The sequence below is a fragment of the Aspergillus foveolatus genome (assembly GCF_047715535.1).
Source record: "Aspergillus foveolatus strain CBS 279.81 unplaced genomic scaffold BDW70scaffold_20, whole genome shotgun sequence".
Lineage (NCBI taxonomy): Eukaryota > Fungi > Ascomycota > Eurotiomycetes > Eurotiales > Aspergillaceae > Aspergillus > Aspergillus foveolatus.
This window is the reverse complement of record NW_027396084.1, coordinates 276,603-300,825: the sequence shown is the minus strand read 5'-3', so window position 1 is coordinate 300,825 and position 24,223 is coordinate 276,603. Positions and strand designations below refer to the sequence as shown.

Sequence of the window (24,223 nt, the reverse complement as noted above, 5' to 3'; positions counted from 1 at the left end):
TTCAAGGGCCTATACTTATTTAATCTATTCTTCTGTCCCTCTGATTTTTTTGATATCAGCGTATTCCCCGTTCGCGTTGCCTATTCGGCCGCTCTTATCCTGTTCTGTTGTCGTTACGGACCAGCGTCGCAAAACGTTATCTGCCCGCGACCTACCCTCATATATTCTGGAGCTTGTTACTTGGCTTCTGATCGAACATCGATGATACAGTCGGGTTACTTCTCATAGATAATCGTGATGGAGGTCGCCTCTTCCGGGGTACCGGACGGTGCCCCCACCGCCATATCCCAAGGGCCTTTGGTCGATGCCGACGCTGTGGTGGAATATTTGACCGATGTGTTGCGGGTGACTCTAGGTGCGCTGAGAAGCGAACTAGAGAACGCCGGCAGTCTTCTGTCAAAGAACAAGTACAGTGAAACCGCGCAGAGATGCTTGCGGTTTGCGTCGGAGTCGCAAGTCGCCCTCTACGTGCAGAAAGACCTTGTGGCATCAGACCATACGAATGGAACTGCGGATGGTGAGGGTATGTATATTTGGTTTACTGCGATCAATATGAGACACTGACGTTTGGTTACCGCAGAACCGCCCACCGAATATGTTTATACTCTCTCTGCCGAAATCTCGTCCTCTTCCACAACTGTCGCGTCCGTAGCTTTTATAAAGCGGCCGGCCGCTATCGATCCTTCTCTTCCCATAACGTCGCAGATTCAGGTTATGAATCTTCCCGGTCCGGCCGCCCTCAACAACACCCAGGCGCAGCAAGGAGCTTCGCTGTCGCCCTACGAGATCCTACATTTGCTGGTGCACCATGGTCTTAGCCCGTACTTTGAAGCCAACACTCGCAATCAAGATGGCGCTGCGAAAGCAAAGACGGACTCGGAAGTCAAAACCGGAGTTCCAGGTACTAAGAAGAAATTCGCGGAACTGGAACTCGGACTCCTGCACCTCCAGCAGAACGTCGAGATCCCTGCCTTGAACTTGCCCCTGCATGAAGTGGTCCAGGCTGCTCTGGTCGAAGCAGAAAAGCGAGGCATCAAGCCTTCGGTGGATCTTATTGATTCTACTCTTCTCGAGAGCAGTGCGTTCATCAACAGCATTCAAAACAATGTGAACGCTTGGATCAAGTCTATTCAAACCATTACAAAGATGTCCCGCGATGCGGATAGTGGGTCGGCAGCGCAGGAAATCAACTTCTGGTTATCCATGGAAACTGCGCTGGAGGGAATTGAGAACCAGCTACGTGGAGACGGTGTCCAGTTGACCATGGACATTCTACGCCATGCAAAGCGTTATCAAGCCACCCTCAGTTTTGTCGCGGACACTGGACTGCGTGAAGCGACGGACCTAGTGCAGAAGTACAACCAACTGATGCGTGATTTCCCTCTCGACGAACTGCTCTCCGCCACGTCCTTGCAGAAAGTGCGGGAGTCTCTTGTCCTCATCTTCAATCATCTTAACAAGAAGCTGAAGATCTGCCCGTATCCGATCAAGCGTGCCCTTGCACTTGTGGAGGCCATTTCTGGGGATCTTGATTCGCAAATCCACTCCCTGCTAAATGGCCGAACTATCATGCACCTTGACTACCGCGAATTCCGCACCTTAATGAAGACTGCTGGTTCGATCTGGAGGACTTGGGATGATAACCTCAAAGAGTTCACTAACGTTGCTCGTGAATCGACCAGGCGCCGAAATGAAAAGTTCATCCCGATTAAGATCAATGCGCGCCATGACAAGACTCAAGAACGATTGAAGTACATCAATACGTTCCGTGTCAATCATGAACAGCTTCAACGCACCATCGCCAATGTCCTTGGCCCGAAAAGCTATTCTGCCGAAGATGCTGCAGCTGGAGCTGCAGCCGATGGTGCCGTCATTGTCGAGGAAATCGGCGATGTTGACGCCGTTGAGGAAGTTGCGCAAGCCTACGCTGCTCTGAAAAGCGTAGATGTGCTGGATGTTTCACCCACAGGAACCCAGAACTGGATTACAGCAGAGATTGCCTACAATGAGCGCACTTCTCGAGTGGAGAATTCCATCATTGCCCGCCTGCGTGACCGTCTTGCTACAGCAAAAAATGCTAATGAGATGTTCCGTGTTTTCTCCAAATTCAATGCACTCCTCGTTCGGCCAAAGATCAGAGGAGCAATTGGCGAGTATCAGACTCAGCTTATTGATAACGTAAAACAGGATATTTCTGCGTTGCATGAGCGGTTCAAGCAGCAGTATGGCCATTCCGAAGCACACGCGATGGCTCAACTGCGCGACCTCCCTCCTGTCTCTGGTGCCATTGTTTGGGCACGCCAGATCGAGCGTCAACTGGATGGGTACATGCGGAAAGTTGAAGACGTCCTTGGAGAGGATTGGCACCTACATACTGAAGGCCAGAAGCTCCAAGCGGAGAGCAATCTTTTCAGGAAGAAGTTGGATACGCGGCCTGTGTTCGAGACGTGGCTACATGATGTTCAGAGGCGCCGCATCACCATTTCCGGACGACTGTTCAATATTATCCGTAACCGCGCCGCGGGCAACACTTTGGAACTCGCCGTGAATTTTGATGCTCAAATTATCGCCCTTTTCAAGGAGATTCGGAATCTCATTTGGCTCAACTTCCAAGTTCCCCATGCCGTTAGCAACATCTCGAAGGAGGCCAAGCGAGTGTACCCCTACGCTATCAGCTTGATGGAAAGTGTTCGGACGCTGCTCCAAACTAATCGTTCTATTCTGTCCATGACTGACGTTGCAATATTACTCAATGGATACATGAATGACGCCCAGAGCATGATTGTGAGGGGCATCCCTCTTCGATGGGAGTCCTTCGTCCACTCGTACGAATTACATGTGAAGCAAGCGGCTCTCGTAAACGGTGCTCTTGACTCAGTGATTCCGAGCAGGGGTGAAAGTAAGCACGTTCAATTTGTGCGAGAGTTCGCCGCCTCCGCTGCCGTTCTCCAACATAAAACCGCAGTTCTGGCTTCCATCAACGATACCATTCAGAAAGCGATCCACGAACTCAGGACCTGCCCATACGAGTTCTCCGCATTCAAGCAGCGCTTAGATGCAATCCAGGCCGCCGTGGACAAACTAAATCTCGAGAATTACGTCAACCTTGGATACTGGGTGCACAACCTGAACCAGAAAATTGAGGGAATTCTTAGCGAACGTCTGCACAAGGCTATCCGCGAGTGGATGAACTCATTCCAAGAATCACAAAGTGGTCAGCAGCCTATGCAGAAGGTCAATGGAACTGGCGATACAGACACCACAGCGTACAACATTGAGTTCCCAGGCCTGACTCACGAGATTTCCATGCGTAACCAGGTCCTTCATCTCGATCCACCTCTTCAGTATGCTCGCGCAACTTGGTTCTCGCACTTTGATAACTGGCTCGGTATCATCTGCAACCTCGAGAAGATCAAGTCATCGCGTTACCAGATCTCCATTGAAGTGCAAAAGGTTCAGCTGTCAGAGTCATGCTTTGCCGATCTCCCTCAGCACTGCACAAATGAGCTTAGCTTGGTCTACAGTGCTATTGAAACTAGACTCAAGGAAGTTTCGGAGTACGTCGATAAATGGCTGCAATTCCAGTCTCTATGGGACCTGCAGTCTGAGCAAGTCTATGACATCCTGGGCGACGATCTGTCTCAATGGCTTCAGCTTCTCCAGGAAATCCGCAAGAGCCGAGCCACTTTTGACACATCTGAAGTCAGCCGGTCGTTTGGTAACATCAAGATCGACTACGAGCAAGTCCAGACGAGAGTCAATGCAAAATACGACCAGTGGCAGCACGAGATACTGCTGAAGTTCGGCTCTAAACTCGGAAACCGCATGCGCGAAGTACATTCCGAGATTGCTACCGCCAGACACGACTTGGAAGGGAAATCCTTGGACTCTGCTTCTACTGCTCATGCAGTCGCCTTCATTACCAGTGTGCAACAATGCAAGCGCAAGGCCAAGGTGTGGGAGCCCGAAATGGATCTCTTCCGCCAAGGTCAGGCTACTCTTGTGCGTCAACGGTACCAGTTCCCCAGTGATTGGCTTCATGTTGAGAACGTCGATGGTGAATGGGCCGCTCTTAATGAACTACTTGGCCGAAAGGGCAAGATTGTTGAGGAGCAGACCGAAGCGTTACGAGCCAAGATCGCGGCTGAGGACAAGGTTATTAACGACAAGATCAATGAGGCTATTGCGCAGTGGAATGAAGAAAAGCCTGTGTCTGGTACTATTCCACCAGAGGAGGCATCCCGCTCTCTTAGCATGTTCCAGACCCGCCTTGAATCTCTACAGTCTGAGTTCGAAATGGTTTCAAAGGCGAAAGAGGCTCTTGATCTTCCTCCGAGTGCCGAATCTTCTCTGCCCGCAATTCTGGAGGAGGTCCAGGATTTCATGTCCGTTTGGGCAGCTCTTTCCACTATCTGGAGGAGCCTTAATGACCTGAGAGACACGCTCTGGACGAGCATCCAGCCAAGAAAACTTCGTCAGTCTATTGACGGTCTCATCAAGATGACCAAAGAGATGCCCAGTCGTATGCGCCAATACGCTGCGTTCGAACATATCCAGAACGTCCTCAAGCAGCTCTTGAAGGTCAACCCGCTGCTTTCTGACATGAAATCTGAAGCGGTGCGCGAGCGACACTGGCTGAAGATCTACAAAGCCCTTAAGCCGGGAATGAGGTTCTCGCTAGTCTCTTTAACTCTGGGTGATGTATGGGACCTTCAACTTGCGGCTAGCGAGACCGTAATTCGTAATATCATTGCGCAGGCCCAAGGCGAAATGGCCCTTGAGGAATTCTTGAAGTCTGTGCGCGAGACCTGGCAAAACTACTCGCTTGACCTTGTTAATTACCAGAACAAGTGTCGGCTGATTCGGGGCTTTGACGACCTCTTTGCCAAGTGCAGTGAGAACCTGAATTCCCTGCAGGCCATGAGGCATTCACCTTACTACAAAGAATTTGAGGAGGACGCTTCATCCTGGGAAGACAAACTGAACCGAGTCCATGTTCTGTTCGATGTTTGGATTGATGTTCAGCGCCAATGGGTTTACCTTGAAGGTGTCTTCACGGGCAATGCTGACATCAAGCACCTTCTTCCCCTGGAATCGAGCCGCTTCCAGAATATCAACTCAGAATTCTTCGCTGTGATGAAGAAGGTCTACAAATCGCCATTTGTCCTCGACGTCCTCGCCATTAATGGCGTCCAGAAGTCTCTAGAACGGCTGGCTGAGTTGCTTAACAAGATCCAGAAAGCTCTTGGTGAATACTTGGAACGCGAGAGAGTTTCCTTTCCTCGTTTCTACTTCGTTGGTGACGAGGACCTCCTTGAGATCATCGGAAACAGTAACGACATCTTCCGAGTCGCGAAGCATTTCAAGAAGATGTTTGCTGGTCTATCAGGCGTGCTAATGGACGACGACAACAACATTGTCGGGTTCACCTCGAAAGAGGGCGAAGAAGTTAGGCTGAAGAAAGAGGTCAACTTGGTCAAGACGCCTAGAATCAACGACTGGCTGACTGCCCTTGAGAGCAACATGAAGTTAACCCTCGCTGAGCTCCTGGCTGAGGCAATTGAGCAATTCGAACCTATTTATAATTCCGCTGAGGTTGACCGCACCGCATTTGACGACTTCATTGCCAACTATCCTGCTCAGATTGTTGTTTTGGCTAGTCAAGTGGTTTGGACTAATGAGGTGCAGAAGTCCCTGGAGAACGGCGGCACTACCCTCCCTACACTCTATGATGCTCAAGTCAGAATACTTGAACTCCTTGCGGTAACCGTTCTTGGAGATCTGGACCCCATCAGCAGAAAGAAATGCGAGCACCTCATTACGGAGTTCGTTCATCAACGTGATACCATTTCTAAGCTTATAGCGTCGAATGCCACAAGCGCAACACACTACCTCTGGCTTCTTCAAATGCGTTATGTCTACCAGGCTGATGGCGACTTCCTGCAGCGCCTGTACGTGCACATGGCAAACGCCAAGCTGAACTACGGATTCGAGTACCTCGGTGTCCCTGAACGCCTTGTTCGCACGCCTCTTACGGATCGCTGTTTCCTTACGCTTACTCAAGCCTTATGCCAAAGACTTGGAGGCTCGCCTTACGGTCCTGCAGGTACCGGAAAGACCGAGTCCGTCAAGGCCCTGGGTCTGCAACTCGGTCGTTTCACTCTCGTCTTCTGTTGTGACGACACCTTCGATTTCCAAGCTATGGGTCGTATCTTCCTGGGTATTTGCCAGGTTGGTGCATGGGGTTGTTTCGACGAGTTCAACCGTCTTGAGGAACGTATTCTTTCGGCTGTCTCGCAGCAAATCCAGAATATCCAGATTGGTCTCAGAAACAAAGAAACTGATGAAAAGTCTCAGATTGATCTGGTTGGCAGGCGCTTGACTGTGAACATGAACACTGGTATCTTCATTACCATGAACCCTGGCTATGCCGGTAGATCCAACCTGCCCGACAACTTGAAAAAGCTCTTCCGAAGCGTCGCCATGTCGAAGCCCGACAAAGAGCTGATTGCCGAAGTCATGTTGTTCTCCCAAGGCTTCAAGCAAGCCAAGCGCCTTTCACAGCAGACCGTACCGTTCTTCGATCATTGCTCCACGCGACTATCTAAGCAAGCTCACTACGATTTTGGTCTTCGTGCCCTAAAAAGTGTTCTGGTCAGCTCGGGAGGACTTAAGCGTGCCCGTATCGCCAATTCCGATGGCGACCTTGGCCCAGATGAAATTGTTGAGCCCCAGATTATTGTTCAGAGTCTTCGTGAGACTATCGCTCCAAAATTGGTTCGGGAAGACGTGGCGACGATGCTGCAGATCCAGGGGCAAGACTTTGCTGGAGTAGAATATGTGCCAGCCAACTATGAGGCGCTTACTGCTGCTATTCGGGAGATTGCACGTGAGCAGCACTTTGTCGACAGCGAGATGTGGATCACCAAGGCTCTCCAGCTTTACCAAATTCAGAGCATACACCACGGTGTCATGATGGTCGGCAAGTCGGGTTCAGGCAAATCGTCGGCGTGGAAGATTCTGCTTCAAGCCCTCCAGCGGATCGAAGGAGTGGAAGGAGTCTCTCATATCATTGACTCTAAGGTCATGTCAAAGGAGGCCCTCTACGGTAGCCTCGATAGCACCACGCGAGAGTGGACAGACGGTCTGTTTACCGGTATCTTAAGAAAGATCGTGGACAACCTCCGCGGTGAAGACACAAAACGCCACTGGATCGTTTTTGACGGCGACGTCGACCCCGAATGGGTTGAGAACTTGAACAGTGTGCTCGACGATAACAAGCTACTGACTCTCCCGAACGGAGAACGTCTGAACTTGCCTCCAAATGTCCGCATCATGTTCGAAGTCGAAAGTCTCAAATATGCCACCTTGGCTACTGTTAGTCGTTGTGGTATGGTCTGGTTCAACGAAGATACCGTGACGCCTTCGATGATTATTACAAACTACGTCGAGTCACTTAAGACTAAGACTTTCGAAGACTTAGATGACGACAGTGTTCCTTCTGGTCAAAGTGCTGTCAAGACTCAGGACTGCCAAGATATGCTGTCAACTATTCTCTCTCAACTCTTGCAGACAGATGAGCTTGTTCTCAAATCGCTTGAGGAAGCCAAGAAGTACAACCATATCATGGAGTTCACCGAAATCCGTGCCCTTAACACTCTGTTCAGTCTTCTGAACAAAGCTTGTCGGAATATTCTTGAATACAACATCCAGCACGTTGACTTCCCGCTTGAGTATGAGCAGATCGAGTCGTACATCTCGAAGAAGCTTCTTCTTGCACTTGTCTGGTCCTTGACCGGAGATTGTCCTCTGGGAGACCGCAAGTCTTTTGGGGAATTTGTGTCCGGTCTTACTACAATAGACCTGCCAATCGAGACGAACTCGTCTATCATAGATTTTGATGTGACCCTCCCCAAGGGAACTTGGTCGAGCTGGCAGTCTCAGGTGCCAACCATTGATGTCAACACTCACTCCATCACGCAAACCGATGTGGTTATTCCTACAGTGGACACTGTTAGGCATGAAGATGTTCTCTACTCATGGCTTGCAGAACACAAGCCACTGCTCCTCTGTGGTCCTCCCGGTTCTGGTAAAACCATGACACTGTTTGCCGCGCTTCGTAAACTACCTAACATGGAGGTTGTCGGTCTCAACTTCTCCAGTGCCACAACCCCTGACCTCCTTATCAAGACCTTCGAACAATACTGCGAGTACAAGAAGACATTGAACGGCGTAGTTATGTCTCCCAATCAGATTGGTCGTTGGCTGGTTATCTTCTGCGATGAAATCAACTTGCCGGCTCCTGACAAATATGGAACGCAGCGAGCGATTTCCTTCCTGCGCCAGCTTGTTGAACAGAATGGTTTCTGGAGGACATCAGATAAAACGTGGGTCTCATTGGACCGTATTCAGTTCGTCGGTGCTTGTAACCCTCCCACCGATGCAGGTCGTACGCCTCTTGCTGAACGATTCCTCCGCCACTCTCCTTTGGTCATGGTCGACTATCCTGGGGAGATCTCGCTCAACCAGATTTACGGCACATTCAACTCGGCGATTCTCAAAATTCTTCCATTGCTACGTGGTTATTCCGAGTCTCTCACCAAGGCTATGGTACAGTTCTATTTGGAGTCTCAGCAACGGTTCACACCCAAAATTCAGCCTCATTATGTGTATTCTCCCCGTGAACTGACTCGATGGGTTCGTGGTGTGTACGAGGCGATCAAACCACTTGATAGCCTTTCAGTCGAGGGTCTGGTTCGTATATGGGCGCACGAGGCTCTGCGTCTTTTCCAGGATCGTCTTGTTACCGAAGAGGAAAGGGCTTGGACTGCCGATGCCGTTCGGCGGATTGCGCTGGAGCACTTCCCTACCATTAATCAAGAAGTGGCTCTCAAGGGTCCAATCCTCTTCTCGAATTGGCTGTCCAGGAACTATGTGCCAGTCGAGCAGGAGCAACTACGTGACTTTGTCAAGGCACGTCTCAAGACATTCTGCGAAGAAGAAGTTGATGTTCCTCTGGTTCTGTTCAACGATGTCCTGGAACATGCTCTCCGTATTGATCGGGTCTTCCGTCAGCCTCAGGGGCACCTTATCCTTATCGGTGTGAGTGGAAGTGGTAAGACGACGTTGTCTCGCTTCGTCGCCTGGATGAATGGTTTGAAGGTCTTTCAGATCAAGGTGCACGGGAAGTACTCGTCTGAAGACTTCGATGATGACCTCAGGAGCGTTCTCCGCCGTGCTGGTTGCAAGGGTGAAAAGATCTGCTTCATCATGGACGAATCAAATGTTCTGGACTCTGGTTTCTTGGAACGTATGAACACACTTCTAGCCAATGCCGAGGTCCCCGGTCTTTTCGAGGGAGACGAGTTCTCCTCTCTCATGACAGCTTGCAAGGAGGGTGCCCAGCGACAGGGTCTTATCCTTGACAGCCAAGAGGAGCTTTACAAGTGGTTCACTCAGCAAATCGTCAAGAACCTGCACGTTGTGTTCACCATGAACCCGCCTGAAGAAGGTCTATCCTCAAAAGCTGCAACCAGTCCGGCCTTGTTCAATCGTTGTGTTCTCAATTGGATGGGAGACTGGTCCGACCAGGCTCTTTTCCAGGTTGGCTCTGAACTTACTCAGTCTGTCGACCTAGATAAGCCTGGCTTTGTTGCTCCTGATAGCATACCAGTAGCATACCGTGAGCTGAGCCTACCTGCGTCACACCGTGATACAGTTATTAATGCGATGGTTTACATTCATCACTCGCTTCAACGGTTCAATCAACGTTTGCAGAAACAGCAAGGAAAGACAACCTATCTTACTCCGCGTCACTATCTGGATTTCGTTGCACAGTATGTGAAACTCTTCAATGAGAAGCGCGAAGACCTTGAGGAACAACAGCGACACTTGAACGTCGGTCTAGAGAAGTTAAGGGACACTGTCGAGAAGGTCAGCGATCTACGTGGTAGTCTTGCTCAGAAGAAGATGCAGCTAGAGAAGAAGGATGCGGAAGCCAATGAAAAGCTGCAGCGCATGGTTGCTGACCAACGCGAGGCAGAACAACGTAAGGCAGTTTCGCTTGAAGTTCAAGCAGCTCTGGAAAAGCAGGAAAAAGAAGTCGCCCTTCGCAAAGACGTCGTGCTTCACGACCTCGCCAGGGCGGAACCTGCAGTCTTGGAAGCCCAGAAGAGTGTCAGTAACATTAAGCGTCAACATCTCACTGAAGTTCGTTCCATGGGCAATCCACCTGCTGGTGTGCGGCTTGCTTTAGAAGCCGTTTGTACTCTGCTTGGGCACAAGGTCGATAGCTGGAAGACCATTCAAGGAATCGTCCGCAGGGATGATTTTATTGCCAGCATTGTCAACTACGACAATGAGAAGCAGATGACGAAGAACCACCGGTTGAAAATGCAGAACGAGTTCTTCTCCAAGGAGGACTTTACATACGAACGAGTTAACCGTGCTAGTAAAGCTTGTGGTCCTCTGGTGCAGTGGGTCGAAGCGCAGGTCAACTACTCTGCTATCTTGGACCGCGTTGGGCCTCTGCGTGATGAGGTCGGTCAACTCGAGGAACAGGCGCTGCAGACCAAAGCAGAAGCACAGGCTATTGAGAACACAATCAATGATCTTGAGAAGAGTATTGCGACATACAAGTCTGAGTATGCTGCGCTTATTAGTGAAACACAGGCAATCAAGGCGGAGATGGAGCGAGTGCAGTTCAAAGTCGACAGAAGTGTACGGCTGCTGGATAGCCTGTCGTCGGAACGTACGCGATGGGAGGAGGGAAGTAAATCTTTTGAGACTCAGATCAGCACACTTATCGGCGATGTTCTCATCGCAGCGGCTTTCCTTGCCTATGCTGGTTTCTACGACCAGCAGTTCCGTAAGGCGATGACTGAGGATTGGGTCCAGCATCTGGTTCAGTCCGGCATTAGGCTGAAACCGCATAATCCTATCACAGAATACCTGTCCAACGCGGATGAACGTCTCGCCTGGCAAGCGCACTCATTGCCGGTCGATGATCTTAGCACAGAGAACGCCATTTTCCTGAAGCGTTACAACAGATACCCGCTCATCATTGATCCCTCTGGCCGAGTCACTGAGTTCTTGCAGAAGGAGAGCTCAGATAGGAAACTCACCGTGACCAGCTTCCTGGACGATTCTTTTGTCAAACAGCTAGAAAGTGCGCTGCGTTTCGGAAACCCGATCCTTATCCAAGATGCTGAGCATTTGGATCCGATCCTCAACCACGTCCTCAACAAGGAGTACCAGAAGACTGGAGGTCGTGTTCTCATCCAGCTCGGCAAGCAGGAGATCGATTTCTCGCCCACATTCAAGCTCTTCCTTTCGACGAGGGATCCCTCTGCCACTTTTGCGCCGGATGTCTGCAGTAGAACCACATTTGTCAATTTCACCATCACGCAGAGCAGTTTGCAAATCCAGTCGCTGAACGAGGTCCTCAAGTCCGAGCGTGATGATGTCGACCGTCGCCGTTCTGATCTTGTCAAAGCCCAGGGAGAATTCAATGTTCATCTTCGCCAGCTTGAGAAGCGCTTGCTGCAGGCCCTAAACGAGTCCCATGGCAATATTCTGGACGATGATAATGTCATCGAAACACTCGAGACTCTGAAGAAGGAGGCTGCTGAAATCTCCAGGAAGATGGCCGAGACTGAAGGTGTCATGACGGAGGTTGAAGAAATCACTCAGCGCTACAGTATCATCGCGCGCTCCTGCAGTGCTGTGTTCGCGGTACTTGAACAGCTACACCATATTAACCACTTCTACCAATTCTCTCTCCAGTACTTTACCGATATCTTCGAGTCGGTTCTGCACGGCAACCCACACCTTGAAAATTCAGGTTTACGGAAGATGGAAGATTATCAACAGCGCATTCAGATCATTCTTCGCGATCTGTTCGTCACTACCTACCAGCGAACCTCCTTGGGAGTCATTCAGAAGGACCGTATCACTTTGGCGATGCTTTTGGCGCAGGCGGCTCCCTACCCCATGGACAAAAGCATTATCGACACCATCCTCGATGAATCCGTTGAAGGTACCGATTTGTCGGCCAATCCGGAGGCGAAGGTCCAGGTGATGAGCGCGTTTGGGAACATGTCGCTATTTAAAGCTCATCTTCCTTCTGTGACTGCTGAGCAATGGGATCAGTTCCTGGGCGAAGAACTGGCGGAGAATTATGTTCCCCAGGTCTGGGATGAGAACACGTCAGAGCTTGACAAACTGCTCCGGTCGCTGCTGCTCGTCAAACTTTGCAGAATGGACAGATTCGTTCCGGCCGCTGAGCGATTCATCGTGGCTGTCTTTGGTCGCGAACTCTATGAGGGAAGCACCGATCTCAAAGACATCGTGGGCCAAGTTACTGCAACTGCACCAATATCCCTTAGCTCCAGTCCTGGCTTCGACGCAAGCTACAAGGTCGATGCTCTCGTCGAGCGCACGCACGCCACCTGCGCAAACATTGCTATGGGTTCCAACGAAGGTCTCGAGAGCGCCGACAAGGCGATCAGCAACGCAGCCTCCGCTGGAACTTGGGTCCTAGTTAAGAACGTGCACCTTGCCCCCTCCTGGCTGCAGAGTCTCGAGAAACGCCTCGCCTCCCTCAAACCTCACAAGGATTTCCGCCTGTTTCTCTCCATGGAATCCAGCCCCAAGATCCCCGTTAACCTCATCCGCGCCTCCCGCGTCCTTATGTACGAGCAGCCGGCTGGTGTACGCGCAAACATGAAAGACTCGCTCTCGTCCCTCTCAACCCGCGCCAGCAAAGCTCCCGTTGAAAAGGCCCGCGTCTACCTCCTCCTCTGCTTCCTCCACGCCGTCGTTCAAGAACGACTCCGCTACGCACCCAGCCTTGGCTGGAAGGGCTTCTGGGAATTCAACGACAGCGACTATGAATGCTCGGCCAATATAATCGACCACTGGGTCGACGTCGTTGCACAGGGCCGCTCAAACGTCGCACCACAAAAACTTCCATGGGACATGATCCGCACTCTCATCACAGAAATGTACGGCGGTAAAGTCGATGATAGCGACGACTTCCAGCAGCTCGAGCGCCTGGTCCACAGCTTCCTTACCCCTGCCACCTTTGAGGCCGACTACAAGCTCGTCGAAGGCGTTGAGAATGATGAGTGTCTTATCCTCCCTGGAGAGACGGGTCTGCCTGCATTTGTGGAGTGGGTGAATAAGTTGCCTGAGCGTGAGCCGCCCACTTATCTAGGTCTGCCCGCTAATGCGGAGAAACTATTACTTGTTGGTCATGGAAAGAAGATGATTTCTGATTTGGCGAGGATTACGAGCTTGTTGGACGAGGGGGAGCAGCTTATGATTGATGCTTAGGCAGGCTTCTAGCTTTTGTATTCTTTTATGCCTTTTGGGAGGATCTCTGTTGAACAGATATTAAGCTTTTGTTCATACATTTGTACAAAGTTATCTTGCATCTATAAACTGTATTATTTTAGGTCGTAAGGCGCCTACAGGTTACAATTGACGCTTACACAACGTTTCAACCAATAAATGTCCTCATTCAATCTCTAACGCAAGCAACTGGGTATCCAGCTTTTGATATAGCATCCGTAGAACAACCAACTTCCATATTGAATCATGCTGAAAACAAAATATCCTATCCACTCCGATTGCCCTAAATGCCCATAAAGTCGAATCATGAAAGCCCACAGCAAACGCCGCTCCCGGAATACTCCGGGTAAACACCTTCACCAAACTTCCTCTTCCTCCAAATACTTTGATACCTCTTCAACTAATAGCTCTCCTTACGATATTAACTGAACAATGAGACCTGGTCTAGGTACCCCTTTCACCAAAGGTTCTGTCGAATCCGTAGATCGTTTGACCCATCTTTAACCAAAGGGATGTGTTGTTAACATCTAATGGTAGTAACAATAAAACAGACAGCAAACACATGAGAGCAAAGCGAGAAGGACAATACGTACTCTCTTCAATGCATAGACGACCTGTTCAGAAATATTACGAGTAACAAATCAGCCTCTGCTCAATTCGACAGAGCCGAATTAGGCTGGAAAGGTGTCCAGCTAGATGTTAGGGGCTCGATCAGGAACTCACATCTCTTGTCGTGACAAGCTATAGAGAAAACAATGTCACCTTTAGGTATTCAATCGAGGCCAAGGAAGTGTAGCTTTGACTTACCTTTCTTTCACAGGAAGGAATCGTTCCCGATTCCATGACGAGGCTGACCTGCTTCAGTGTCTTATTCTTGTTAGCCATATTTATCGAGAGAGGACTACACCTAAGAGGACGCGAATCCTCTAGCCACACTAACACAAACTGCACCTTTCCCAGAAAAGGTGGAGAAAAAGAATAAGTATACATACCTCCGCAAGTCTTTCCTTCAAAACAATCCTGATCTCATCGTAGATCTCATTCTTAATCCTGTACACACCACCTCGACGTGCGAGACGGCTATGTTACATCTCTGGCATTAGGATCTACCTCACTGCCGAGGGCCGGCGTCATACCGGATTGCCGGGCGTGCTGGGTAAATAGAGGAGAAGTATTAGTTGGACTGCTCTGATGGGGCTTCGGTGTTTCTCGTGAAGTGACGGAAGAAAGCTTGGTCAGAAGTTTGAGCTGAGGACAGGGTTAACGTACTGACGCCCATGATGCTTTCACGAAGCTTTCTGCGGACTTCGTTAGTTTGTATATTTGTTAGGGAGAGGAGGATGGTTGAGAACGGCCACCGCACTGTGGAAGACGTACTTGTGGCGACGACACTTTGAAGTAGCGAGGCCACGAAGGCCAGTGGACTGGGGTGTAGAAATAAGGGAAGGCATTTAAGATGGCAATTTGTAGACGTAACAAAGGCAGAATGCGTATATTGCAACAGTATCGATGTTGAGAATTGACGAAGGCGTAGTTGGTGCGGAGGCAAGTGAAGGTTGAGGAGAGATATATGTCGAAAGGGGTGGCTGGCAGTAAATTACGATATAACACTTGGTTGACCTTGGTGATGAGACAGTCTAACACAAGATTAGATGTTGAGATGAGCGGGTTAGAGACAAACAGAGTTGCAATGAGGGGCTGGAATGGACCTTTGAGAAGCGGGATTGGCATTAAACTATACACTATTCTGTATTACTCCGTAGACTCGGCTGCTTTATGGATATGTAATGTAATTTCGTGGCACGTATATTGAGCAAGCACTCAACGCCGTTACAAAGGAAACATTATATGTACGTAAAGCATTTAAGAAATGAAAGTTGCCTCGGAGAACATGCTGCCCTCCTCCGTGAACTCCTCGTCACCGACCTTGAGTTTGAGGGAGAGCTTCTGTTGAGGGGAGTACTGCCGAATTGTAAGCTTGGAGCAATACCCACAATGATGGTGGCTTACCTGGAAGATGTACGGTCGTGCCCCTGCGACGCTACCGGCAATGGTCTTGATAAAGCCCGGCACTTCGGCCATGACGTCGATACGGTCTAGCTTAGGGCCGAGGGGGCCATCAACTTCCGCCGTAACGGGTTTGCCGTCTTTCGTCTTGCCTTCCCAGACCCATTTGATGGACTTGGGCTCCGGCCAGTCGCTCGTCTCGTCTTTAGACGCCTCTGTGTGGGTTGCACTGTTGGTAGTTCCGGCATAGATGATCTCGCCGTCCTTGGCGATACCGCCAACATTAACCACGGTAGACCCGTACGATGGTGGTGTTGTGAACTCCATCATGATAGCGGAAAATGACGGAGTTTGAAAGTTGATGAAGTTCCAGCGGGAAGCTGTCCCTGTTAGAAGCGTGACAACATCTAATCTAACACGTTTCTGACGTACCTGCATGGTGGGGCTTCATTCCCTGAAGAGCCTGAGAGAACATTCCTCGGCCTGTCATGTCGTGCACCTTCTCCTTTGTGGTGATGGTTCCCGTGACATTACAGCGAGGCCAGAACATATGGCGCATCGAACCCCAGGGATTCTGGGGGTCGGTACCAAAGTATGTAGTACCATCTTTGCCAATAGCAAAACCAGGCGCAGCGCGGTTGAACGTCAAGTCCACAAGACACCCTTCGTTCACGGCGGACTTAAGGGTGTAGGCATTGCCCTCCTCATTCAGAGACAGTGAGATGTTATCAGCAGCAAAGGAGGACATGCTTTCATCGAACATGTGGTTGTATAGAGGGTCCGAGAACCAAATGTGTGGGGTACCGTCGCCGGAAGTGTTGAAGATCTTGCAGTTGAACTGGGCGGTAGTATGGATGCCCCTGATAGAACCGTACAGTCAGAATTATATGACGCCCAAATCTTAACGACAAAGGGTAGTACAAAGGCTGACTCACGCGATGTTGCTGTAGATGATCTGGACCATCACCAGCGTGCCATTATCAGCCATAACATAGTACGTCTGAGTCTCGACATTGGTGTACTGGTAGGCACGCCACCGCAAGTCGTGCTTGGTGAGCTCGGTGTACGGGGCATCCTCAGTCTGTTGCTGGGAGACCGGCTGGATGGCTTCAGGGCCATATATCGGTTCCTGCGTGCCCGCAACGGCGGACAGACTATATGGGGGTAGTTAGCAAGCTGAAATAGACACTTGCAGTCGACGGACGACGATAGTAGACAGAAAGGGGAAAGCATACGTGGATTTGAGCCAATTCATGGTGGATAGAGAGAAAGGGAGTTGTTCAGGGAAAGTGGAAAGGGTCTAAGGAAGAGCAATGGAGATCGAAGATCAGGGAGAAATCGATAGCGCGCGGGGCCCAAAAGAGTCTTCCAATCGACAAACAGCACGAGCTTTGGACAGGGGACGCGAGGTAGGGTAATGAATGAAAGAGAAGATCGGATAGTATTACGAGGCAAGTGGATTCTCATGAAGCTACCTTTACGTGAGAACTACAACTACAGTCCACGTCGAGCACTGATCGAGTGCTCAGCTGGAGCAGCAGCGATGGTTTGTTATGACGTCCAGCATTTTGCGCTCAGCACCGGACGTGCCCGTCCACTGAGGGCTGACCCGTCATCCGGAAGAATAGAAACGCCGATTCCGGCCGCCCATCCATCTCGAAAATCTTGGCCGCAGGAAGGGCAACAGATCAGTTGACATTGACGAATTGAGCCCTTCTTGACCCTTCTTGACCCTTTTCCCGTTCCCATTCACAATGGCCAAGAAAGCTATCGCCAAAGACCAGATCGTCAAACTCATCGTGGGAGCCGGACAGGCCAGTCCCAGTCCGCCCGTCGGTCCGGCTCTGGGTAGTAAGGGTGTCAAAAGCATGGATTTTTGTAAGGTATGCAGCATTGGATTATACTGCTAGGAAAACGCAAGAATTGTCGCTGATTCGTATAGGAATTCAACGCGCGAACAGCGCACATCACTACCGGAGTTCCTATTCCCGCCCGCGTCACAGTCCGCCCCGATCGCTCCTTCCATTTCGACCTGCGAACGCCGACGACGACATACTTACTGTTGCAAGCCGCCAAGGTAGAACCACGCAAGAATCGAATCCGCGGCGCCCAGAGACCCGGCCACGAGTTCATTGGCAAGATCTCCTTGAAGCACGTTTACGAAATCGCGAAGATCAAGCAGTCAGAGACGAGATTGTCGGGGTTGAGCTTGGAGGGACTTTGCAAGAGTGTTATGGCACAGGCCAAGTCTGTCGGCATTCAGGTTGTCCCATAGGGAGTCTAATGGCGAGGGCTACTTGAATCATATGGTGTCATTGCATGTACAGCAACTTTGGATATTATGATACCGGCGTTCTCGGAGATGGGTCTGTTATACTATGTACGATAGCTTTCGCATGCGGTATAGAAGCGCAATGAACTCGCATCACTACACAATATAGGCGGTCAGCCAAGGCAGCCAAGGCACCCTATCCACAAGCACCTATCAAGAGACGAACAGAGCCAACGTACTGACCGCGGGAAGTCTATAATGGGGGATAGAAACGGGAAATAAGGTTGGGCAAGTAGGAAGAAGAGGACGGAGCGAAGGGAATGCCCAGAGCCAAGCGTATGATGGTGATGTTCTGTGCTACTGACTGACTGCGATGGTTACTTCGAAGATCATAGCCATGTCCAACGGCTTGGCGCAAGAACAGGAGAAATGATGATGATAGAATCAAGGAGACTGAAATATGCAGTGCAGGCGGTGCCAATAATTGTGTGCTTGGCGGTAACCTGTTCACCGCACGCTGAGATTTCCTTAGTGAGAGGCTAGGCTGGACTAGGGGATCTCTGTATTGACCCCAGCTCGTTTAACCCCACAAAGAAATACAGAGTACGATAGCTGGCCATAGCTCGATGACGAAGCTGGACCCGAATTGGAGATTAACCAACTCGGGAGAGTCGAGATCGTCGAAATTCGAGAGAACAAATGAACTATGTTTGATAGCTATGTTTGATATTTTTGCCGGAAGGGGAATAGAAACGACTGCCAATCAAAGGGACAGGAGGAAAGGCATCTATGGATGATGTACCCCGTATTCGGCATGCAAGGAGCAATGGAGTACTGGACCCCGGCTGCTTCTGGAATCCCTCACCGAACTGGAGAAGCGACCAATGCGGAATCCATGTTCAGCCACCAACCTAACTTGGTATAATAGCATTATTACTTACTACGTAAGGTCTGCACCGTAGGCCCTGCTGAGGCTGCTGTAACATAGCGGGGCAGACGCCGTCAGATGGACACTGGACACGCACTGGACACTGGACACCGGATAGCCTTGGACTTAGGCATGTGGATGACGGATAGGACGGACCATCCAACGGTCCAATGTAGTCATCAATACGGTTTCCCGCGAGATTCCGGATCGTTGATATCTGAGTAGGTAGACGTAGCCTTCACTTGGCGAACATTCTCCTCCCGTTTCGCCAGCCCTCTCTACTCAATCGTCTACACAATCGTCGTCTTTATCGTCTTTCTCTTCCTGAATCCTGGTCTCTAGGCTACGCTCATTTACAGTGACCGCAGTCAAATAAGCCAGTCTGCGTCAATCTAGACCGACCCGGACGGAGTCAAGCAGTAGTGGATCTCGCCGCTATTGCCGCCGCTTGTTTTTATCTCCAAGTCGGAGACGCCGCCGCCGCTCCTGCTTTCTCTCTCCTCTAGTTCCCTGTTCTGCTCTCTAGTCTCGCTCACACCCCTCCCTCTCCTCCATATTCTACACTCAGATTCTCTCCACTCTTCCTCGCTCCCGCTCCTCGCTCTCTTCGTACCGGCTACGACAAACCGAACGGTGCTGTTTTGGGTTTTCTCGGTGGCCCGCATTTCTCCCTATCCGTTTCTCTCCGGGTCTGCACCCGTGACGCCGCCTGTAAAGCTCCCGGGCCGTTGTGAGTAACAGCAGCAATCGGGCTTGACGAAAGATTTGCTCCGTCGACCACGCGAGACCCCGTCGATTCGCACCTTGTACCACCCAGTTTGGTCCGCCGTCCGCTCCGAAAAAGCAATTTTTACATGGAATACACTTGGCCTACTTTCCATCTCTCATCGATTCAGTGATCATTACGTCTTTGGAGGGGCATGATTTGCGCCCGCAGTCCTCGACATCATGACGTCCAAACCCACTGACTTCGCCGATGGGAGAAACCCTGCGCAATTCGGTGGGCAATAGCACTCCCCCCGGTTTCCAGAGACTCCTTCTAACAAGACGGCCATATTCTGCAGCAAACCCAGAGCCTCAGTCCGTAGAACGGACGGCTACCGGACGACATTCTGATTCGGGCAGCAGTGACGCTAAAAATAAGCAACAACCGGCACAAGTCCGGTTTTCCTCTGTAACTGAGGAGTATGAGCTCCCAGGGTCGTCTGCAGATGTAAACCGGGCCGCGTCTCAGAACAGTCAGAAGCAAGAAGACGAGCTTCGCTCTCTCGCAGCTTCCCTTCAGAAATCCACGCTACAAGAGTCAAGACTGTTCAACTTCTCATACGATCCAGTGTCTCTCCCGGCATCAAGAGTACGCTCTACTTCCCAGTTTTTACCCTGTTGCATGGAGTGTTGATTTTCTGATTGTTTGCTTGTCATTCTAGGTCGCTTCTCGAGAGTCAAACGAGCGGAATGGATCGAATCTGCCTTCAACTCATACCTCTCCTCCAGCCTCGGCAATGCAATCGCCTCCCCTCACGCCAGCCGCGACTCATTCGCATGAAGCGAAAAACAACGATTCTGCACCCACTGAGCCTGCCCGGACAACAGCAAAGCAAGCGCCTCCTCTGCCGTCCCAGCCGTCCGAAATCACCCCGTCAGCTTCGCCGCCAACAAGCGCGCAATCCAAGAATGCAGTTGCACAGAGTGCCCCCAGTTCGCGCCCTCCGTCAACAGATCAATTGTCGAAACAAACTGGTGTCACCCAGACATCCTCGCATCCACTCAATGGGACACGACATCGAGCACAGTTCTTCGTTGGCCCTGAAGCAGGCTCTCGTGATGAAAGCCCACCAATGACACCCAGCGTCGCCGTCAACAGCTATACTCCTCCAGGCGCGATCACCCCAATTGGCGAACCGAATGACCCTTACGCACGCAGCAAGCGGCCCCCTCAATCGAAAAATCTTGCGCAGCTTGACCCGCGGTTCATATTCAACGGTCGCGACCTGAAGCGCAGGGGTCAACATTCTGGAACGTATGCTCGCCCATCAACGGCGCGCTCGTCCAGTGCGTCGGATCTAAAGGGAAGCGACAAGCGTGCCGGTATCTTCGGGGGGAAGAAAGATGTGCGACAGCCAGATACAGAAAGCAAGCCGCATGGCCATATGGCGGAACTCAAGCGATTCTTCAAAATGGGCCACAAGCATAAGCGCGGGGAATCACCTACATCGAAGAAATCCAGCCGCTCATCCGGAAAGAACACGCCTTATCAAATGGCAACCGATAACGTCCCATTTGCGGATGATCATGGCCTCAATTCCAAGTATGGTAAGCTTGGGAAGGTTCTGGGCTCGGGCGCCGGTGGCTCTGTTCGGCTGCTTAAGCGTAATAGCGACGGTGTAACATTTGCCGTTAAGCAGTTCAGGGAGCGCCATTCCTGGGAAACAATGAAGGAATACTCCAAGAAGGTGACTGCTGAATTTTGCATTGGGTCCACTCTTCATCACGGAAATATCATCGAAACACTCGATATCATTCAAGAGGGAAGCCACTGGTACGAGGTTATGGAATATGCGCCGTACGACTTGTTTGCAATTGTCATGACGGGCAAGATGTCGAAAGACGAAGTCGCCTGCTCTTTCAAGCAGATCCTAAGTGGTGTTGCTTACCTCCACGGAATGGGTTTAGCTCATCGGGACTTGAAGTTGGACAACGTAGTAGTCAATGAGCATGGAATCATGAAGCTCATTGATTTTGGAAGTGCAGTGGTTTTCCGATATCCCTTTGAGAATGACATAGTGCCCGCATCAGGTAAGTCAATCCAACATCTACGGATGCTTGTGGGAAACAGTACTGACTTCTTTCAGGAATCGTTGGCTCGGATCCATATCTGGCACCAGAGGTTTACGACGAGAAGAAATATGACCCCCGCCCAACAGATATCTGGTCTCTGGCTATTATTTTCTGCTGCATGAGCCTACGCAGATTCCCATGGAAGCAACCCCGAGTTAGCGATAACTCTTATAGACTGTTTGTTTCAACGCCGACACCGGGCACTCCGGTTCCGGACGCTGATCCAAGACGGCACCGCCCCGTCAAATCTGCGCCGGATTTACATAGTGCCGCCATTGAGGACAAGCCTCCGCAGTACGCGGCAAACATAAGCGAAGAGCCTTCGAAAATCATGGCTACGCCCCCGCGGTCCCCTGTCAAGCCCATGACAGGCAATCAAGAGGAAAACCTCCCCCCGGAGACCACACAGGAGAAGCCAGCAACAAAGGACGCCAACTGTGACAAGGCTAATGCACAGAACAAACCCACTCGGACCACCAGCAAAGAGGCACCTCCACTTCCGCCCGGGTCGGCGCAAGCGGCTGGCCAACGTCAGGAAGTCATCAAAGGGCCTTGGAGGCTACTTCGGCTCCTTCCCCGGGAAAGCCGCTACATCATTGGTCGCATGCTCAAAGTGAGCGTGAAAGACCGGGCAACGCTCGACGACGTGCTCACGGACGAGTGGGTCCGTAATATCAAAGCATGTCAGCAGGAGGTGACTGGAGAAGTGATCAAAGCTCCTGGCCATACGCACGTCCTTGAGCCCCCTTCCCCTAGTGTACCGGTGGCCAGCAAGGCCAAATGAGTCTGCCAGCTGATTGTGTATAATGAGCAACCTGAGAAAAGCTTCTATCTTTCCGTGTTTTGCGTTTCTAGATGCATGGCGTCTTGTGTTTCATACTGTTCTTTCATGATGATTTTTACGGCTCTGCTAACTATAGTTAGACCAGACGTGTCATCAATCCTTTCTGGAATTTGCTTTCTGTTTCCCCCCGGGTGGTGGGCTTGTTTTACTTTCTTTGCGAAAGATGTCCGTGGTCAATTGTTTATACACCATCTTGCCTCGACTACCTAATTTCCAACTTGTGTTTTCAGTCTCGACTCGGCGTTGTGGTGGGTGCCCATGCTGCAGCACTTTATTTGCCTTTCTCCGGGACTTGGTTGCTAGATTACTTCCTCCTTTTCTTCTTTTTTTCCTTTTTCTTTTTCTTTTTATTTTCTTCTTTCCGTGCTGTGTTATTCCCTTTTGGCTTCGTTCTTCACCTCCAAGAAAGTCCACCTTGTACATGAGTCTTGTGATACGGTCTTTGCCATCCTCAGTGTCTGTTTCCTTTATTTACCTGTCGTTAATTCTACCCAAAGACCAGCATAGCAATAGATTATCTATATACGACAGAAAAAAACAATAACCCCGGAATGTGAGTTGTATTTTTAGTGGTGAACAGTGCCAATCAGCTTGCGATAACCGGTATCGGCGGAGATAAGGCATGGCGGGAGGACTGCCGACAAAATGTTGGACAGCAAGTAAGCTCCGACCTCATCAATTTCCTCTCTCTGGCTCTTCACCCACCCTCTTCCCTTACACTTTCGGTCTTGATTTGTGTGGGATCAAAGTGCGACCTTGAGGTTATCGTGATCTGAGTCGCTCCATATCCACTGAACACCAATGACTGAGTCACGAGAGCAAGGGCCATTAGTGTCCTCGCTTTGGACCAGGTCTCTAATTGTACGCGAAAGACACCGATTAACTTCAAGCCTTTACCGCGGCTGACCTAGTCTTTCTCCTATTTTCTTTAGGCCGGCGCTGTTGCCGGTCTTACGGTTGATTGCTCCCTTTACCCGCTCGACACCATCAAGACCCGTCTCCAGAAAGCCAGGCACCACGGCCCATCCGTCCCTACTCCGAGCGTCTCACTCAGACAGACTATCCGTGGCATATACGCCGGCCTCCCATCTGTTCTCCTCGGCTCAGCCCCCTCGGCTGCATCCTTCTTCATCGTCTACGATGGCGTCAAGCGCTCCCTATCAACAAACCTCGAGTCACAGTCCCGCAGCCATACAATCCTCGCACAGTCGCTCGCGTCGTCGATGGGCGAGATTGCAGCATGCGCAATCAGGGTGCCAACGGAGGTTGTCAAACAAAGAGCGCAGGCTGGCCTTTTCGGCGGCTCGAGTCTGCTTGCCCTAAAGGATATCTTAGCCCTGCGGCATCCGGACCCGACGAGAGGCGCAAAGGGCGGCTATGGACAGGTCGTACGGGAACTGTACCGGGGGGCGGGGATTACAATTGCGCGAGAGATTCCATTCGCGGTCCTGCAGTTTAGCATGTGGGAGACGATGAAGGAAACATATGCTAGACGTCGACAGTTGGAAGGGCCGGTGCCGGCGTCCACGAGCGCAATCTTTGGAAGCATTGCCGGTGCGATCTCGGCTGGGTTGACGACGCCGCTGGATGTTATCAAAACACGGGTTATGCTGGCGCGGCGGGGCGATGGTGCGGAGGGCAAATCCGGGGTTCGACTTAGGGAAGTCGTGCAGGGAATCTCTGCGGAAGGCTTTGGCGCGTTCTTCAGGGGTATCCAGCCCCGGGTTGCGTGGATCGGTATTGGAGGTGCAGTGTTCTTGGGAAGTTACCAGTTCGCCTGGAATACTATGGAGCGGAGGTCGAAGGAGTAGAATGTTGAAACGCGATGTATAATAGTTATGTATATATACTGTTAGAGGATAGATTCTATAGAGGATAGTACTCATAGATAGGCTATTTTCCAGTCCCGTGTAACCCGCCTCGCTACTAAAGCTTGCTACAGACGTCTCCAGCATTTGGGATGCGGGGTTAGACTGACTTC

General features: G+C 50.8%; 5 protein-coding genes across 5 annotated transcripts; 4 read left to right on the top strand and 1 right to left on the bottom strand.

The window, feature by feature from the left end:
- Positions 1 to 237: 237 nt before the first annotated feature.
- BDW70DRAFT_159442 (dynein heavy chain) lies at positions 238 to 13,335 on the top strand (the record flags this gene model as incomplete). Its single annotated transcript, XM_073740695.1, has 3 exons — positions 238 to 523; positions 581 to 9,102; positions 9,163 to 13,335. The coding sequence occupies 3 exons, from the start codon at positions 238 to 240 to the stop codon at positions 13,333 to 13,335; spliced, it is 12,981 nt and encodes a 4,326-aa protein (XP_073596621.1).
- A 1,754-nt stretch (positions 13,336 to 15,089) lies between these two features.
- BDW70DRAFT_135129 (survival factor 1 family protein) lies at positions 15,090 to 16,875 on the bottom strand. Its single transcript, XM_073736632.1, has 5 exons — positions 16,596 to 16,875; positions 16,296 to 16,514; positions 15,793 to 16,220; positions 15,364 to 15,740; positions 15,090 to 15,315 (listed from the first exon to the last, which is right to left on the bottom strand). The coding sequence occupies exons 1-5, from the start codon at positions 16,613 to 16,615 to the stop codon at positions 15,217 to 15,219; spliced, it is 1,143 nt and encodes a 380-aa protein (XP_073596620.1). The 5' UTR covers positions 16,616 to 16,875; the 3' UTR covers positions 15,090 to 15,216.
- A 154-nt stretch (positions 16,876 to 17,029) lies between these two features.
- BDW70DRAFT_135128 (mitochondrial 54S ribosomal protein uL11m) lies at positions 17,030 to 17,796 on the top strand. The gene is made up of 2 exons (XM_073736631.1): positions 17,030 to 17,243; positions 17,303 to 17,796. The coding sequence occupies exons 1-2, from the start codon at positions 17,115 to 17,117 to the stop codon at positions 17,633 to 17,635; spliced, it is 462 nt and encodes a 153-aa protein (XP_073596619.1). The 5' UTR covers positions 17,030 to 17,114; the 3' UTR covers positions 17,636 to 17,796.
- A 1,284-nt stretch (positions 17,797 to 19,080) lies between these two features.
- BDW70DRAFT_135126 (putative protein kinase) lies at positions 19,081 to 22,755 on the top strand. The gene is made up of 4 exons (XM_073736630.1): positions 19,081 to 19,560; positions 19,625 to 19,914; positions 19,988 to 21,356; positions 21,413 to 22,755. The coding sequence occupies exons 1-4, from the start codon at positions 19,509 to 19,511 to the stop codon at positions 22,180 to 22,182; spliced, it is 2,481 nt and encodes an 826-aa protein (XP_073596618.1). The 5' UTR covers positions 19,081 to 19,508; the 3' UTR covers positions 22,183 to 22,755.
- A 1,090-nt stretch (positions 22,756 to 23,845) lies between these two features.
- BDW70DRAFT_135124 (putative mitochondrial carrier protein (Pet8)) lies at positions 23,846 to 24,073 on the top strand. Its single transcript, XM_073736629.1, has one exon. The coding sequence runs from the start codon at positions 23,850 to 23,852 to the stop codon at positions 24,051 to 24,053; it is 204 nt and encodes a 67-aa protein (XP_073596617.1). The 5' UTR covers positions 23,846 to 23,849; the 3' UTR covers positions 24,054 to 24,073.
- The last annotated feature ends 150 nt before the right edge of the window (positions 24,074 to 24,223 follow it).